The sequence below is a fragment of the Mytilus edulis genome, chromosome 5, assembly GCF_963676685.1.
Source record: "Mytilus edulis chromosome 5, xbMytEdul2.2, whole genome shotgun sequence".
NCBI classification, from domain to species: domain Eukaryota; kingdom Metazoa; phylum Mollusca; class Bivalvia; order Mytilida; family Mytilidae; genus Mytilus; species Mytilus edulis.
Genome location: NC_092348.1, coordinates 69,155,767 through 69,174,531, shown reverse-complemented (window position 1 = coordinate 69,174,531; position 18,765 = coordinate 69,155,767). Strand labels below are relative to the sequence as shown.

Below are 18,765 nucleotides of genomic sequence, written 5' to 3'. Positions count from 1 at the left end.
TAATTTATATCATGACTCAACCGGTCTCAGGTACACATGAAAATGGCTGTTTTATCGTGTGTGCCAAATGCCGATGATACGTTTTCACCATTTGTTTGTTGATCCAAATTGGTTAAACAAAATCTAGATTGATAAAAAGAAAAAAAATACAATTTGAAGAATGATTGCCAAATCTCAAAACTAAAAACCTCACCTTTGGAAATATTCTTGATGTAGTTGGTGGTGTCTGGTAATCACAGCTGAATGCGGAGTTTTTCAGCCCTTTCTCCGATTTCGCTCCGATTTTACTATTACGGCGAAGTTGTTGTTTTTTTTGGGAGATAGTTTTATTCATATTTGAAGGCCTCCGCCAACGTGAGCCAAAAGTTTCTCTTCATTATCAGAAAATTCTGTTTGAATGCTATCCTTATCACCATTCTTTTCTGTGGCTCACGTTGGCGGAGGCCTTTAAAAACGAAGAATTTCAGTCCAAAAATCAACATTTTGGTACCTTTTGGTGTAATAAGTTAACTTTAAGCAACCCAAAATCGGATTTCTGCTTTACCAAAAATTAAAATCCGCATAAGCTTCTAAAGAACAGATATATGCAAATTATTTCCGATTATAATTTCGTTTATTTCATGAAAAAAAAAAATTACAAAAAAGGGGGCCAAATACGGCCCTTAGTGTACCTTGTCCTTTGGACATCATATTCAAGCTCTATACTGTTTGAATTTGGATTGTGATCAAATTTTTGACATAATATAGGTTTCTGACACAAAATAAACGTGGTCAAAGATCTAACAAATCTATTCTGGAAACTAAAAAACAGAGATATAACCCAAATTATTTTTTATTTCATATGTGTTTCTGTACACATAAATGAGAATTATTAGAGTGAACTGTATTTCAGTGTGTATACATTTTGTAGATTAATAAGTAGCTTACTTCTGCTTCTAGTATGGGAAGCTGGTGCCTTAGAAAAGACTGTAACAATAGTTCTGATCTTTTTAAAAATTGTTGATGCCACCATTCATGTTACACTTTAACTTACAGATGTATAATTTAGGCACTACTGTTCAAAGAAGTGTATTTAAAGAGAAAAAAAATACAATATGTTTTGTGCATTAAATATCCTACCTTTTTGTTTTTTTTCCTTGGAAGTTTTAGGTTGAACCCCTTTATTAACTTCAGCATATATAGCATTTGGTTTCTGTACCACAGCATATTCACAGGAAGTTGAGGATTTTTTCTGACTTTTGAAATCAGGTTCTGCTGACTGGTATAAAACATTTTTCTTTAAGCCATCAGACTGAGATGATTCATACAGTATATTATCTTTCAATCCACCTAAAAGAAAATGTAAGATGAGCTTCTTCATTAAACATTTGAACAAAAGTTGAGAAAGCAACCAAATGACACTAACACTATTGTGATTGTGTAGATTGAGTGGCAGGGAAAATAAAGAAATCAGACTAAAAAACCTTCTGAATCATTGAGTTGCAAGTCCATTGAAATAAACTCAGTAATTTCAGAAGAGACAGAAAATATGTTAATAAGAAATTGGACAATAATTTGTTGGTTTTATTTTACTGTTAAAATTAGTTGTTGTTATAATAAATAATTAACTTTGAGCTATGTTTTTTTGTTGACCATTCAAGATTCTTTCATTGTATCGATCTTCAAGTCATTGTGTGATTTTTTATTCATTATTATATACATGGGCCTCAACTGTAAAATAAACAATAGTTTTTCTGTCTTTCAAAGCAAAATCAATTTACATAAAAATGATAATTAATTGCTGAATAAAGACAATGACTGTTAAGTTTCTTCAAATATGATCAGCTGTAATTGTACTTGGCTCACAACAGGAGTAATATCTCACTAAGGCTTGGATGTAACTTCCATTTCTTGGGCTTGTTTCTAAAGTCAAAGCAGTTATTGTCTCAGAACAAAAATACAAAGAATTGAAATTAGTTTTTTTACATGCAATAATCACATAGTATTTATTTCTCTAGAATAACAGTGAGTAAAGATGAATATAATGCTTCGCTGAGCGCATTCTAATACGACCACAGTGGTTGAACCCTGAGCAGTTGGGGCAAATTTGGACACATTATTCAAGCATGATACTGTCTGAATTTGGATTGTGATCAAATTATTGACATATATATAGGTTTCTGACACAAAACAAATGTCAAGGTCTTACAAATCTATTGAGCAAAACTGTGCAAATTTAGAATTTCTTCTTGAAACTTTTAAAAAATTTGAATTTGAAAATTTGAAGAAAAAAATTAAACTCCTTAAAAAAATTGGAACCCTTCCTCCCTCCCCCTTTTGGAGCAATAACCCCAACACTCAATCCCAGCCTTTCCTTTGTGAAATGGAACTTTTGGTACAATGTCAGGGAGATCAATACACTTACACTGAAGTTATTGTCCAGAAACTACAAAAAATCTTGTTTTTGGCCCCTTTATACCTAAACTGTTGACACCATAGACTACAAAATGAATCCAAACCTTTTACTTGTGGTATTTTACATTGTGTTACAATTTCAGAGCAATTGAAATACTTTTACAAAAGTTATTATCCTGAAAGTAGAAAAATGTTTGTTTTAGGGCCCTTTTGGGTCCTAAAATCAATCACAAACATCCTTTAGTGGTAATGGTCACCTTCTTATTTAATTTCAAAGAGATCCGTTCAAGTAAACTAAAGTTATTGTCCAGAAACCAAATGTGTCTTGGGACGACGCAGTTTTGCGGTCGTATGAAAACAGGACAATCCACTGTTGCCATAATTTTTTGTTTCCTCAATTGAAACAAGAGAAACTGCGAGCTACTGCTCACTGATGATACCCCCGCCGCAAGTGGATAATATTAATAGTGTAAAAATATGCAAGTGTTCGGTAAACAGGAAGTTGTCGAGTAATGAATCTGAAAATGCATCACATGGTATAGCTGACTTATAAAAATCCTGAAACCAAATTTCAGAAATCCTTGTATTGTAGTTCCTGAGAAAAATGTGACGAAAATTTTTTACTTGGTTATCATGTGTAAAATCATACAAGTGTTCGGTAAACAGGAAGTTGTCGAGTGATGAATCTGAAAACGCATCACACGGTATAGCTGACTTATATAAATCCTGAAACCAAATTTCAGAAATCCTTGTATTGTAGTTCCTGAGAAAAATGTGACGAAAATTTTCAACTTGGCTATCATGTGTAAAATCAGACAAGTGTTCGGTAAACAGGAAGTTGTCAAGTGATGAATCTGAAAATGCATCACACGGTATGGCTGACATATATAAATGTTGATACCAAATTACAGAAAGGGTGGATGTGTAGTTCCTGAGAAAAATGTGACGAAAGTTTCATGGGACGGACTGACTGACGGACTGACGGACTGATGGACAGAACGACTGACGGACGGACTGACAGACAGAGGTAAAACAGTATACCCCCCCTTTTTTAAAGCGGGGGTATAAAAAAACATTATTGTTTTGATATAACAATAGAAAGACAAAATCTAAGACAGTTTAAAGAACAGAGTTCAAATGTCCTTCGTTGCACATATTTTATCTATCAAGGTACAAGGGCAAAAACTAAATAAAACACTTTTCGTTTGTTCTTTAAACATGTTAAAACAGTTTATAAATATCTTAGAAATAATATGCTCTGCAGGGTGCAGCTTGATACAACCGCAGGGATCAAACCCTGAACAGTAAGAGGAAGATTAAGGACACAACATTCAAGATTGATACAGCTCTAAATTTGGATTGTGATTAAATATTTAAAACAGCATAGGTTTCTTACACAGAATGAATGTGGTATTGAAACTTAAATGTTTTAAATTGGACATATACCTTTTATGGTCCAATATCCAAAAACTAAATACATGGTTAGATTCAGCATATCCAAGAACCCCAAAAATTTATATTGATGTTATGAAATCAAACAACAAGTTCAATTTGGACCCTTTTGACCTCAATGTGGACCGTTTGATAATGGGCCCAAAAATAAAAAAATCTATAAATACAGGGTTAGATTCAGCATATCAAATAACCCCATACATTCATTTTTTGTTGAAATTAAACAAAGTTAAATTTTGGACTCTGATTTGAACCACCTTGAAAACTGGGCCCATAATCAAAAATCTAAATACATGTTAAGATTCAGCATATCAAAGAACCAAAGAATTCAATTTTTGTTAAAATCAAACAAAGTTTAATTTTGGACCTTAATATAGACCAATTTGAAAACGGGACCAAAAATCAAAAATCTAAATACACAGTTAGCTTTGGCATATCAAAGATGAAAACAAACCAAGTTTAATTTTGGACCATTTGGATCTCAATGTGGACCAATTAAAAACAGGGACCAAAATCTAACCAGATACTCTGAAGGGCATGCACAGCTTTATACCATCGCAGAGGTCGAACCCTAAACAGTTATGGCAAGTATGGACACTTCCTTTAACATGAATTTCCAAGCAGTGTAAGGGAGGTTATCAAGTAATCAAACATAAATATAACAGTATTCTTTAAATTTTAATTGGAATTGGATTTAATAATACCTCCCTTATACTACTTTTAAATTATCTAACTTGTCCTTTATCCAGAAAAACCCCTGTATCCCCTTTTTTGCCCCTAATTGCTTAATGATTTCATTCATTACCCCTTACAACCATTCCTTTGTAGTATGGAAACTTGTGGTATAATTTCAGAGAGATTTATACCTGTAACACAAGTTATTGACTGGGAACTACAAAAATGTTTTTTTGGGCCCCTTATTTTGCCCCAACTTACTGTGTGCCTATTTGTCAATGAAAGTCCATAATTTCTGCCTCAAATGGTCAGTTTAGAATTCATGTCACAACAGTATCATCCCTTACCATATATGTAACATAAGTTAGTTAATATATGAACTAGAAGCTTTTAAACAAAGCCATATTTGCAAAAGTGGTATTGATGAAGATATCAGTATGGTGTATAAATTTACTAAAAGTTTGATAGAAATGACTGCTTTCATCTAATTTTTGCATAACTTCCTAGCACAGTTATTGTTTTCTATACAAAAGACCTTTAAAATGATAAAATCATAGCATTTACAAGTTAAATTGTCTGTTTTATGACCCAGGGGTAGGCTTTTTTCTCTATTTTTTGCCCCTCAGGCCTCACATTTCCTAAAACGAATTCCCTGTTTCTAGCCGTGTGGACTATTAAGTACATATTTAGGATAAAACACAATATTGTAAATTTTATTGCAGTCTTTGTGAAATTATAGCTTTTACTTTTTTATGCCGTGGTCACAAAAAAGCATATTTAGGTGTTACTGCTTACATTTGGCTTATCGACAGGACAAAAACACCCCACCAAAAATATTTAGGAGGATCAATGATTTGCAATGACTGTGAAGAGTAAATATAAGCACTTATAAACAATTTAAATTACAAATATGCATATATTATGATTTTTTTTAATTCAAAGCTTCAAGTAAACCATGCATACTGTAAACTGTGAATTTATGCTGAGTCAACATACTAGTAGGTAAGGCCCAGGATTTTTTCATGAAAATATGTTTTTAAAACTTTATATTTGAGTTAAATTCTTTAAAATCTCTGAGATAAACCAGGTTTTGTGAAATTCTGTATGTGTATGTTCTATTCTTTAACCCTATACAGGTTGCAATTCTGTAAATATAGACAATGCAATTTCCCATAGGAACTCCCTTTGTGGCTAAAACTGTAAACTACAATGTTTCATGGAAATTAATATCCCAGAATGGAAAGTTGATATGCACTTCTATTTTATTTAAAAGTCAAAATATAGGGTTGTGCAGCATATTTTCAACATTTATATGCCCTGATCTTCTAAGAGTTTAAAATTATACTAATATTCTATACTACCCTTACCTCCATTTTTGGACTTCCAAAGAATTAAAATTTAGGGGTGACCATGTTTTTCTATACTGGTTACATTCCCAAGTAAGGTCCCTATGAGACGAAACACAGAGATCATATCTGGGAACCAGTAAGTTAGCAAATTGACATATCTATGACTATTATATATTTCCCCAATAGGGGTGTGGTTTGAGAAACAGCTGTATTTACAAAGTGCAACCTATAATATCTGATAAACTAACAAAACCATGAAAACCTAACATTGACCATATTAAAACCATAAAAATGTTGTCAATGTCATATATACCCTTCCAGATTAAACCAGGTGCTCCGCAGGGTGCAGCTTTATACGACCACAGAGGTCGAACCCTGAACAGTTTAGGGGCAAGTATGGACAAAACATTCAAGCGTGATACAGCTCTGAATTTGGATTGTGATCAAATTTTTGACATTACATGGGTTTTTTTGACACAAAACAAATGTCAAGATTTTACAAATCAATTAAAGATTTCTTCTTCAAACTTTTTAAATCTAAAATTAAATAGTTGACACAGCATAGGTTTCTGACACAGAATGAATGTGGTCTAATGAACTTAAAAGTTTTTTTTTGCCTTTGAGCAATTCACTATGCTGTTGAATATTAATCCTCTCAAAAAAATGTTTGAAGAAATTTTCTTTTTATTTATGAAATCTGAAATGAGAAAAATTTAAACCCCCCCCCTTTTTTTCACATCCCCGTTTCCCTTTCTCCAAAACTGATATCAATTCAAATTTCTAATGGAGTTTGCAACAATAACTACTCTTTTAAATACATCATAAAATATTAAAATGTAAAATAAAGTGCTTGTCATCACTGAATGGTAAAGATTGGTTGGTAGTAAAAGTGAATATACATTGTTTATTGTATAAAACAATAAAAAAAACTTCATCAGCAACATTTTATATTGGCAAATTTCCAATGAAGTTATTTACATAAAGTTATTGGCAAATAAAAATAGAAAATGACATCATAGTCATGTCTGGCAAATGTCCAACATACATTATCTAAAAACATTTTAGATAAGATAAGGAAAAAAAGCTTCATCAGCAACATTTTATATTGGCAAATTTCCAATGAAGTTATTTACATAAAGTTATTGGCAAATTAAAATAGAAAATGACATCATAGTCATGTCTGGCAAATTTCCAACATATATTATCAACTACTATTCTATACAAAGAAAGATACCTCCAATTAAAAATTAATTGCTATTGCACAATATTGTGCAATTAGATATTTCTTGCTATTGTGCAATACTGTGCAATTGAAAATTTCTTGCTATTGCACAATACTTGATATGGAATCCTGATTTGGACCAACTTGAAAACTGGGCCCATAATCAAAAATCAAAGTACATATTTAGATAAAGCATATCAAATAAGCCCAAGAATTTAATTTTTGTTAAAATCAAACTTAGTTTAATTTTGGACCCTTTGGACCTTAATGTAGACCAATTTGAAAACTGGACCAAAAATTAAGAATCTACATACACAGTTAGATTTGGCATATCAAAGAACCCATTTATTCAATTTTTGATGAAATCAAACGAAGTTTAATTTTGGACCCCCATTTGGACCAACTTGAAAACTAGGCCAATAATTAAAAATCTAAGTACATTTTTAAATTCAGCATATCAAAGAACCCCAAGGATTCAATTTTTGTTAAAATCAAACTAAGTTTAATTTTGGACCCTTTGGACCTTAATGTAGACCAATTTGAAAACGGGACCAAAAATTAAGAATCTACATACATAGTTAGATTCGGCATATCAAAGAACCCCAATTATTCAATTTTTGATGAAATCACACAAAGTTCAATTTTGGACCCTTTGGGCCCCTTATTCCTAAACTGTTAAGGACCAAAACTCCCAAAACCAAACCCAACCTTCCTTTTATGGTCATAAACCTTGTATTTAAATTTCATAGATTTCTATTTACTTATACTAAAGTTATGGTGCAAAAACCAAAAATAATGCTTATTTGGGCCCCTTTTTGGCCCCTAATTCATAAACTGTTGTGACCTCAACTCCAAAAATCAATCCCAACCTTCCTTTTGTGGTCATAAACCTTGTGTTAAAATTTCATTGATTTCTATTTACTTATACTAAAGTTATTGTGCGAAAACCAAAAATAATGCTTATTTGGGCCCCTTTTTGGCCCCTAATTCATAAACTGTTGTGACCTCAACTCCAAAAATCAATCCCAACCTTCCTTTTGTGGTCATAAACCTTGTGTTAAAATTTCATTGATTTCTATTTACTTATACTAAAGTTATTGTGCGAAAACCAAGAATAATGCTTATTTGGGCCCTTTTTTGGCCCTTAATTCCTAAACTGTTGGAACCAAAACTCCCAAAATCAATCCCAACCTTCCTTTTGTGGTCATAAACCTTGTGTCAAAATTTCATAGATTTCTATTCACTTAAACTAAAGTTATAGTGCGAAAACCAAGAAAATGCATATTTGGGCCCTTTTTGGCCCCTAATTCCTAAAATGTTGGGACCAAAACTCCCAAAATCAATCCCAACCTTCCCTTTGTGGTCATAAACCTTGTGTTAAAATTTCATTGATTTCTATTCACTTTTACTAAAGTTAGAGTGCGAAAACTTAAAGTATTTGGACGACGACGACGACGACGACGCAAACGTGATAGCAATATACGAGGAAAAATTTTTCAAATTTTGCGGTCGTATAAAAATCTAAGTACATTTTTAAATTCAGCATATCAAAGAACCCCAAGGATTCAATTTTTGTTAAAATCAAACTAAGTTTAATTTTGGACCCTTTGGACCTTAATGTAGACCAATTTGAAAACGGGACCAAAAATTAAGAATCTACATACATAGTTAGATTCAGCATAACCCCAATTATTCAATTTTTGATGAAATCACACAAAGTTCAATTTTGGACCCTTTGGGCCCCTTATTCCTAAACTGTTAGGACCAAAACTTCCAAAATCAAACCCAACCTTCCTTTTATGGTCATAAACCTTGTGTTTAAATTTCATAGATTTCTATTTACTTATACTAACGTTATGGTGGAAAAACCAAGAAAAATGCTTATTTGGGTCCCTTTTTGGCCCCTAATTAATAAACTGTTGTGACATCAACTCCAAAAATCAATCCCAACCTTCATTTTGTGGTCATAAACCTTGTGTTAAAATTTCATTGATTTCTATAAACTTATACTGAAGTTATTGTGCGAAAACCAAGAATAATGCTTATTTGGGCCCTTTTTTGGCCCTTATTTCCTAAACTGTTGGAACCAAAACTCCCAAAATCAATACCAACCTTCCTTTTGTGGTCATAAACCTTGTGTCAAAATTTCATAGATTTCTATTCACTTAAACTAAAGTTATAGTGCGAAAACCAAGAAAATGCTTATTTGGGCCCTTTTTGGCCCCTAATTCCTAAAATGTTGGGACCAAAACTCCTAAAATCAATCCCAACCTTCCTTTTGTGGTCATAAACCTTGTGTTAAAATTTCATTGATTTCTATTCACTTTTACTAATGTTAGAGTGCGAAAACTAAAAGTATTCGGACGACGACGCCGACGACGACGCCAACGTGATAGCAATATACGACCAAAAAATTAAAATTTTTGCGGTCATATAATAAAATTATCCCCTACAGTAAGTATTTCACTGTGATGTCACAAAAGCAGTTTTACTTTTGAAACTGTCACTGAAGCATGACATTTAGGTCAAAAACAATGGAAATATGACAGATTGAAACTTCATGACATAAGGTATCTGCATACAAGGGTTGAAGCACCCACAGTCTTCAACATGACACTCAAGCATAACTTTGCTTCAAATCAAATATTTAAACAGTAAATGAAGTTTGTGTTTACTTTATATGAAAGAATTATAATGAATAAAAAAAATAGTTGTAAAGGGATAGTGCAAACCACATGCATTGATATATGCACAACACAGTTCCTGTGAGAACCTTGAAACTTAAGGTCATAAGATGGTTTGAAAGTCACTTGCTATAATACCACAATCAATCTAATACATTTGGCTGAATATAATATCGAACGACACATGTCTTAAAATTGAGGAATAAATGTAAATAGGAATCATGTTCCTAATGGGAAGGACTAACATGTTTCCTACCTTCTTCTTCTTCTTCTTCTTCTTCTGATGAACTGCCCCTGAAACAAAATAAAAACATTTCATGTAAAGAGGGTTTATTTTTTATAAAATGATCATCAGCCTTTGGAAAATTGCCTTTCCTCCTTTCATGTACTGTGGATCCATTTGTTTAATTGGATACCAATTTTCTTTGATTAAGGAAAATGCCTTTTCTATGATACTTGCAAACATTCAAATATGAGCCTGAAGTAAATTTGTACTCGTTTGAACAATCAATTTTTTCCCACAGTAATATAATCTCTGAAAACCCATAATTAATAAAAAAAAAAAAAAAAAAAAATCTGCAGAATATGATAAAATAAAATAGTCTGAATTTTGAATATAACTAAATATTTGACACATTATATTTTTCTGACACAGAAAAGATGTAGTCAAAGATCTTTTAATTAATTATATGATTGAAATTTGTATTCAATTAAAGATTAGTGAGCAATACCGTGTACTTTTGCGCAGTACTAAATAAATTTGTGTTCAGGCTGTTTACAAAGAATTAGCAAAATAAATTATGACCCACAATTTTTCTTTTGAAAATTAACAATTTCTTAACAATTTTTCTACTGTGATTCAATTTAAGAGATGTTTTTTAATGTGGTACAATTTTAGAGTTATCAATACACTTAAACAACAAGTAAATACTGTCTCAAACCTAGAAAAATGCTTGTTTTTGGCCAGTAATTCCTGGATAGTTTGGGCAATTACCCCCAAAATGATTCCAAACCTTCTATACTTATGGTATTGAACCTTTTGGCACAATTTTAGAGCAATCAAAATACTTTGATCAAGTAATTGTCATGCCACTAGAAAAGTGCTCATTTTAGGCCTCTTTTCAGGCCCTAATTTAACTGTTGAACCATTAGCCCCAAAAACAAACCCAACTTTTCTTTTGTGGTAATAATAATGACGATAGTCAAATTGTTATAAAATGATCATTAGCTTCTTATACTAAAGTTATTGTTTGGTTCCAACGATGGCCGCAACTTGGTAGCAATATACAACCCAAAAAAGATTTTTCAGTCACATAAATCAAGAAGCTCTCAAGAGGCTGAATCGCTCGCCTGTTATTTTTTGCTTAAAATCTTTTCACAACGATAATTTTGCTTTTCAATACATATTAATGAGTGTCTTAAAAATTCCATTTGAATGTTCTTTGTATCGTCATATTTTCTTCAAAAGCCAAAAAATGCATTTTACCCCTGTTCCATTTTAGTCATAATGGCTATGTTTTTTGACGTACAAGGAAATAAAATACACAATTTATACTAGATATGCTGAACAATTTTGCTGTTTACAATTTATCTTTATCATTACTAATATTAAAAATAATGACCCCTATACAAAAAAAAAGCTTAAAATTGCCCCCTGGCAATGCTGCCATTTTTTGTTGTTGACAAAACAGAAAATATTCTAGATACCATAAGGATCGTTCAGCTCAGCTAAAGTTTGGTAGGAATTGGTTCAGTAGTTTCAGAGGAGAAGATGTTTGAAATAGTTTACACTAGACGGACGACGACGGACGACAGATGACAACGGACATTTACCTATTTAAAATGGTCCAATATTCAAAATCTAAGTACATTGCATATCAAAGAACTTCAAGAATTCAATTTTTGATGAAATACTTCTTTGTTAAACAGAAAAGGAAAATACTGTAAAATAAATTAATATATGATCTAACCATACACTCTAAATTAGATATGATGTAATTATAGTTATGATATTATATTAATTTTTAAATTATGATCAAGTATCTTCTATAGTACTAAATTTTGTGTGTCCCTTCTCTTCCTTCCACAATAAATTAATCATTAACCTCTGTGTCATATAGGTACCATGCATAGTCGCATTTGTCATCCTTGCATGCTTATGATTATTCTGTATGGCTTATTTTGGGAGGAAAAATGTGTCCATATTGTTTATGTCATCGGATAGGAATTTTAATTCAGACTAGACTTCCGGTTAACGTTTTTCTGTAAACTTTGAAAAGACATATACTAAGAATATAATAAAGTGTATTTGCTATCTGCTATCATTTTCAAGTTTACTATCCACGGCGGTTTTATTATAAAAAACAGAGTTTATTATAAAATAGAGAGGGTCTATATAATATATCAATGTCCGCCCTGGATTGTTTAGTAAACTGAGAATTGATAGTAAAAAGCAAATACACTTTATTTATAGTACTACTTAATGAATGTTCATAATATACTAAATGTATGTTCATGTCGGACTTCTCTTGAACTGAATTTTAGTGTGTGTATTGTTATGCGTTTACTTTTCTACATTGGCTAGAGGTATAGGATAGGGTTGAGATCTCATAAACATATTTAACCCCGCCGCATTTTTGCGCCTGTCCTCTGGCATTTGTTAGTCTTGTATTATTTTAATTTTAGTTTCTTGTGTACAATTTGGAAATTAGTATGGCAAATAAAATGTTTCATTATCACTGAACTAGTATATATTTTTTTAGGTGCCAGCTGAAGGACGCCTCCAGTTGCGGGAATTTCTCGCTACATTCAAGACCTGTACATGACCTTATGCTGTTGTTTTTTCTATGGTTGGGTTGTTGTCTCTATGGCACATTCCCCATTTCAATTCTCAATTTTATCATGTTGAAATAAATAGAATACAAAAAAATGGGAATTTTGGAGAGAAAAAAAGGAGGAGGGGTAGAAAAATATGTATCCAAGTACCTATGACTTATGCCTTTTTGAAATTCTCCAGTCATTAAATCTTTTACAAAGATTCTTCCCACAACACCGTACATACTTTCAACCACGCTCTGAATGCCCGCGATTTTGCAGGTGTGTTCTAGTAAATATAATTTTCAAATAAATCTGTCACTCCAATTATGATTCTGAATTAGCAATGATTCCTTGTGATATTGGTCAATTTGAAATTTAAGCTTTAAAAGGAGGCCACTTATCTAGCTATCCTAATCCTTTAGATTTTTTTTGAAAATTTGAGGATCACAAGCCACACGTCAGAATCTTCTAGAATAAAATAAATAATTAGGTAACCCAACTGTTCAAACATGTGTAATCAAACTTATTTCTTGCTATCTAGATAATCAAACAAAAATTAAAGACTTAAAAGGTCATTTGTATTTTTTAATACTGACACATTGTGCATTGTTTTGATCTCAATACACTAGTAGATAAATTCATTTTAAATTATCAGTTTGGAAAGCGTGTGCATACATATACAGTATATTAAAACTAAGCTATGCAAAATAAATAAAACATGTACCTCAATTTCGTGCTAGGATTGCCACTTTCTGTAAACCAAACATAAGATAATCAAAAATAAGAGTAAATCAACTAAATATAAATACAACAAGACACATTTATACATTAATATTATTTACATAATACTTTAGGGAAATAAGCAGGATAAACAATACTAATGAAAAAAACATGCTAAAAAAAAATAAATAAAAAAAACATCTCTTTAAAAGGTTGTTAGAAAAATATACATAAACAAATATCCAAATAATACTTTGACACACAATTAACTCTAGGTAGATTCAAGCTATATATGTTTCATTTAATCTTGTGCATTTACGTGATGTATAATCACCTGAGAAGTGTCTTGTTAACATTGTCATCAAATAGTCCAGTCAAAATAAGATTTAACCTCAAACTAATTGCAACAGAAAATGTTTTAGTTCTAATCTATAGCATTATGCCCTTTATATACACAGAAAAAAGTCCCATAAAATCTAACTTGAGGAAAACTCAAAATCAGCATTTTTAATTTCCTATGGAATTAACATTGGAAGGGGAGATAACTCTTGCAAAACTGAGTCTTTTTTGGTCAGTTTTTGGTTGTTTGTCTTGAAATTTATGTAAAGTGCTATACTTCGATGGGGTTATAAGTTTGTATTTGATTTAACTGTATAATCTTCTGCTCATGAAATGTACAAAACTGAAGTGTTATGGGTAGTTTTATTTTTTCGTGCAATTTTCATTAAAGAAATTGCAAATTTGAAGCTTTGTTACCATTTTGAAAAAATATTGTGAAAATTGGGTATTGTTTATATCTGTATATTATATTTTTCAGCAACTTTTTTATCTAAAGAAACTTTAAACCACAAAAAGAAGAATACATGCTTAATTATTTTTATTAAATTTGAGATTCTTTACCTTGACATGTTGAAAAATTCAATAAATGGTCAACTAATGAATTACGAAATCTCGATTATAGCTTGATAAAATATATGAAAACACCTTTATAGTTGTTTGTTATACTCTAAAGACTGCTAAAAAATCAAGAATTACAATGGCATGCAAAATGTCATTGATATACCAAAATTGATTTAATCACAAACCTTAGAATGTTAACCATGAAATTGTTTCACACAATCTTCAAGGATGTGATATGCCAATGCTTTTACAGCTTCATACCAAATATCACTGACTTATCATTAGTGGTTTCCCTTAAACTGCCCTATAATCACAAACTTAAATAAGTATATACAATAAATGGCTGAAGGAGCAGGGTCTTATAGTCTCCATGGAAATGAGATAAACCAATGCTTTTACAACTGCATACCAAGTATCATATAATTACCTTTAGTTTTCCCCCTTAAACTGACCAAATCACAAACCTTAACAAATTGCTGACGACACTGGATACAGCATCAAAGATATTAATCTACTAGTATTTAAAGTCATATGAAACGAGTTTCTTGAAATTTGAATGTCATGGGTTGGAACTCCCCCCCCTTTTTTTTGGACGATCAATGCATTTGAATGAGAGCATATAGTTGGACCCCCCTCCCCCCTTTACTCTGGGTTGGGAACCCCCCCTTTTCAAAATGGCTGGATCCACCCATGATATATATACATAACTAAGGTTGCATGCAAATTTTAATTACACACATATAAAACTAGTTATTGTCAAATCAAATTTCATTTAGTGATTGCTGATTGCATTGGCTAATTAAAATATAGAGTTTTGCAGAGGTTTACCAGATCCTGACATTGATAAACATTGACGAGAGCCTGAATCGCACACCTGTTTCCTTAATATTACCAATTTAGTGGCATGTGTCAGAGTTGTAACATTCATCTGAAAATTTCAGGAGTTCAGCTAAAGAATATTTTTACCACCTATCAGATGTGCTCAAAATGTTTTAGTTTTTGATATATAAGGGAAAATCTGCATTTTATTCATATGTTCTTTTTTAGCCATGGCGGCCATGTTTTTTACGAAACTAAAAATTAAGCACAAACCTTATTCTAGACACAATAAAGATCATTCAACTTAAGTAAAATGGTTGGAATTGGTTCAATAGCTACAGAGGAGAAGATTTTTGAAATGGTTTTCACTGGATGTACGACAACGGACGATGACAGACAATGATGGAAGCCAAGTGGTGGCAAAAGCTCACATTTACTTTGGAAAAAGAAAAACTGAGCATGTGCCAAAAGTGACAAATAACTGAATTTAAAGAGCCATGACAATTGTCTCTTTTATTTTCTTTGTATTCCAATTTCATTTAGTAAACTTGTACTTAACATTACTAGTTGTTTAATAATTTTTTGTATAAAATTTCTTCTTAAAGAATCTGTTATTACATTATTACTATTCTAATTCCAGAGCACATTTGTTTGCATTCTTTCATTTTATGTTGTTTTCTCTCTCTCTCACTTGCTTTGTGTGATGGCCAAAGTTATAAGGAGAGGTTTCATAGTTAAGGTAACTGCATACAGAAACCAAATGCTCCGCAGGGCGTAGCTTTATACGACCGCAGAGGTTGAACCCTGAACGGTTGGGGCAAGTATGGACACAACATTCAAGCTGGATTCAGCTCTAAATTTGGATTGTGATTAAATAGTTGACACAGCATAGGTTTCTGACACAGAATGAATGTGTTCTAATGAACTTAAAATTTTTGTTTTCTCTTAGAGCAATTCACTATGCTGTTGAATATTAATCCTCTCAAAAAAATGTTTGAAGAAATTTTCTTTTTTATTTATGAAATTTCAAATGAGAAAAATTGAACCCAATTTTTTTAATCACATCCCCCTTTCCCTTATTCCAAAACTAATCTCAATTAAAATTTCTAATGGAGTTTGCAACAATAACTACTCATTTAAATACATCATAAAATATTAAGATGTAAAAAAACTGCTTGTTATCACTGAATGGTAAAGATTATTTTAATTTATCAGTTGGTAGTAAAAAGTGAATATACATTGTATATTGTATATAACAAAGATTTAAGTTGATTCTGGACAAAGAAAGATAACTCCAATTTAAAAAAAATCTTGCTATTGCACAATATTTTGCAATTAGATATTTCTTGCTTACTATTCTGGACAAAGAAAGATAACTCTAATTAAAAACAAATTAGCTATTTCACAATATTGTGCAATTAGATATTTCTTGCCATTGCCCAATACTGTGCAATTGAAAAGACTTGCTATTGCACAATACTTAATATAATAATTTTAGATCCTGATTTGGACCAACTTGAAAACTGGGCCCATAATAAAAAATCTAAGTACATTTTTGGATTCAGCATATCAAAGAACCCCAAGATTTCAATTTTGGTTAAAATCAGACTAAGTTTAATTTTGGACCCTTTGGACTTTAGTGTAGACCAATTTGAAAACAGGACCAAAAATGAAGAATCTACATACACAGTTAGATTTGGTATATCAAAGAACCCCATTTATTCAATTTTTGATGAAATCAAACAAAGTTTAATTTTGGACCCCGATTTGGACCAACTTGAAAACTGGGCCAATAATGAAGAATCTAAGTACATTTTTAGATTCAGCATATCAAAGAACCTAACTGATTCATTTTTTGTCAAAATCAAACTAAGTTTAATTTTGGACCCTTTGGACCTTAATGTAGACCAATTTGAAAACGGGACCAAAAGTTAAGAATCTACATACACAGTCATGACAGTTAGATTCGTCATATCAAAGAACCCCAATTATTCAATTTTGATGAAATCAAACAAAGTTTAAACTGTTGGGACCTAAACTCCCAAAATCAATACCAACCTTCCTTTTGTAGTCATTAACATTGTGTTTAAATTTCATTGATTTCTATTTACTTAAACTAAAGTTATTGTGCGAAAACCAAGAATAATGCTTTTTTGGGCCCTTTTTTGGCCACTAATTCCTAAACTGTTGAAACCAAAACTCCCAAAATCAATCCCAACCGTTCTTTTGTGGTCATAAACCTTGTGTCAAAATTTCATAAATTTCTATTAACTTAAACTAAAGTTATAGTGCGAAAACCAAGAAAATGCTTATTTGGGCCCTTTTTGGCCCCTAATTCCTAAAATGTTGGGACCAAAACTCCCAAAATCAATACCAACCTTCCTTTTGTGGTCATTAACCTTGTGTTAAAATTTCATAGATTTCCATTCACTTTTACTAAAGTTAGAGTGCGAAAACTAAAAGTATTCGGACGACGACGCCGACGCCGACGCCAACGTGATAGCAATATACGACGAAAAATTTTTCAAATTTTGCGGTCGTATAAAAAATGGAAGTCAATAATTCAATATAGGTAAATTTATCAAGATTTTTATAATAGAAAAAAAATTCTTTAAAAACAGTTCATGATCCCTTCTTTTAGATTAACAATAAGCCATTCAAGTATATAAAACACATCCATTTGCTTTTAAATTTGAAGTTCATTTGACTTTTATATTAATGTGTTTTGTTTCCCTATGAACAGTGAAGTTACTGACTTCAAATATGTAAAACATGCTCAATAAGATCAAATTAGTAATTTGAAATATAACTTGTTTGCATCCATCATGACACATTACTTTACCTTTTCTTTTCTTTTGAACAAACACTATTACCAGCAGCACAATGATGATTGCTGTCAAACCTCCAGCTATACCTCCTATAATAGCTGCTACTGAGGGTTTTGATCCTTAAAGAAATATTTTACAGAAAATTACAACAAAATCCTTCTGTAAAGAAGAAAACATTGCTAGCAACAATCCATCAAAATAACAAAACAAAACTAGAGGCTCTTACAGAGCTTAAATAAGAGCAATAGCTTTATTGATCGATACAATGAAAAAAAAAATGTGGAGTGTGTCCATGGGACACAGACAATGCCCCACTTGCATATCATATAAAGATATAAAGGAACATAACTGAAGAACAGTATAAGTGACACTAGCCAAATTTGTACTTGATCTAAGTTTTGTGGTAATAAGCATTGAGTTTAAGTCTCATAACATTTGGCTGACATGGTTGAGGCAAAATCGAAGACCACTAAAATATTGTCTTATTTATAATTTTTAGAGAATGATGCCAGGTATAAACCTTCTTCCTTTCTAAATATTTAAAGAAACACAGATGATACCCTCACATGTGCATCATATACAGTCATAAAGGGACATAACTGAAGACAGGTAAAAGTGATGTTACCCTAATTTTACTTGATCTGAGTTTTGTGGTAATTCGTATTGTGTATAAGTTTCTTAATGTTTGGGTGAGGCAAACTTAAAGGAGCACTAGCTGTCAAATTCTTGTTCATCGATTTTAATAAAATTCTCATATTTGATTTATAACAATGTAAAACATTTATCCAAACTATTAAAAGTCTTTAATAAACACTTATCAGGGCACAGGCATGAAATATGTAGATTCGTTTTGTTTGTATTTTAGTCTAGACGCCAACTTATTAACTATCGAGTCGACCTCTGAG

General features: G+C 31.6%; 1 protein-coding gene across 1 annotated transcript in view; it reads right to left on the bottom strand.

Moving 5' to 3' along the window:
• The window catches only part of LOC139525214 (uncharacterized), a 198,820-nt gene that overhangs the window by 63,944 nt on the left and 116,111 nt on the right, over nt 1-18,765 (bottom strand). Inside the window, exons 10-13 of the mRNA XM_071320404.1 lie at nt 17,875-17,979; nt 13,318-13,345; nt 10,033-10,070; nt 1,120-1,329 (exon numbers count right to left, since the gene is read on the bottom strand). Of these exons, the coding sequence (XP_071176505.1) occupies nt 1,120-1,329; nt 10,033-10,070; nt 13,318-13,345; nt 17,875-17,979 (381 nt within the window). The remainder of the gene's footprint in view (nt 1-1,119; nt 1,330-10,032; nt 10,071-13,317; nt 13,346-17,874; nt 17,980-18,765) is intronic.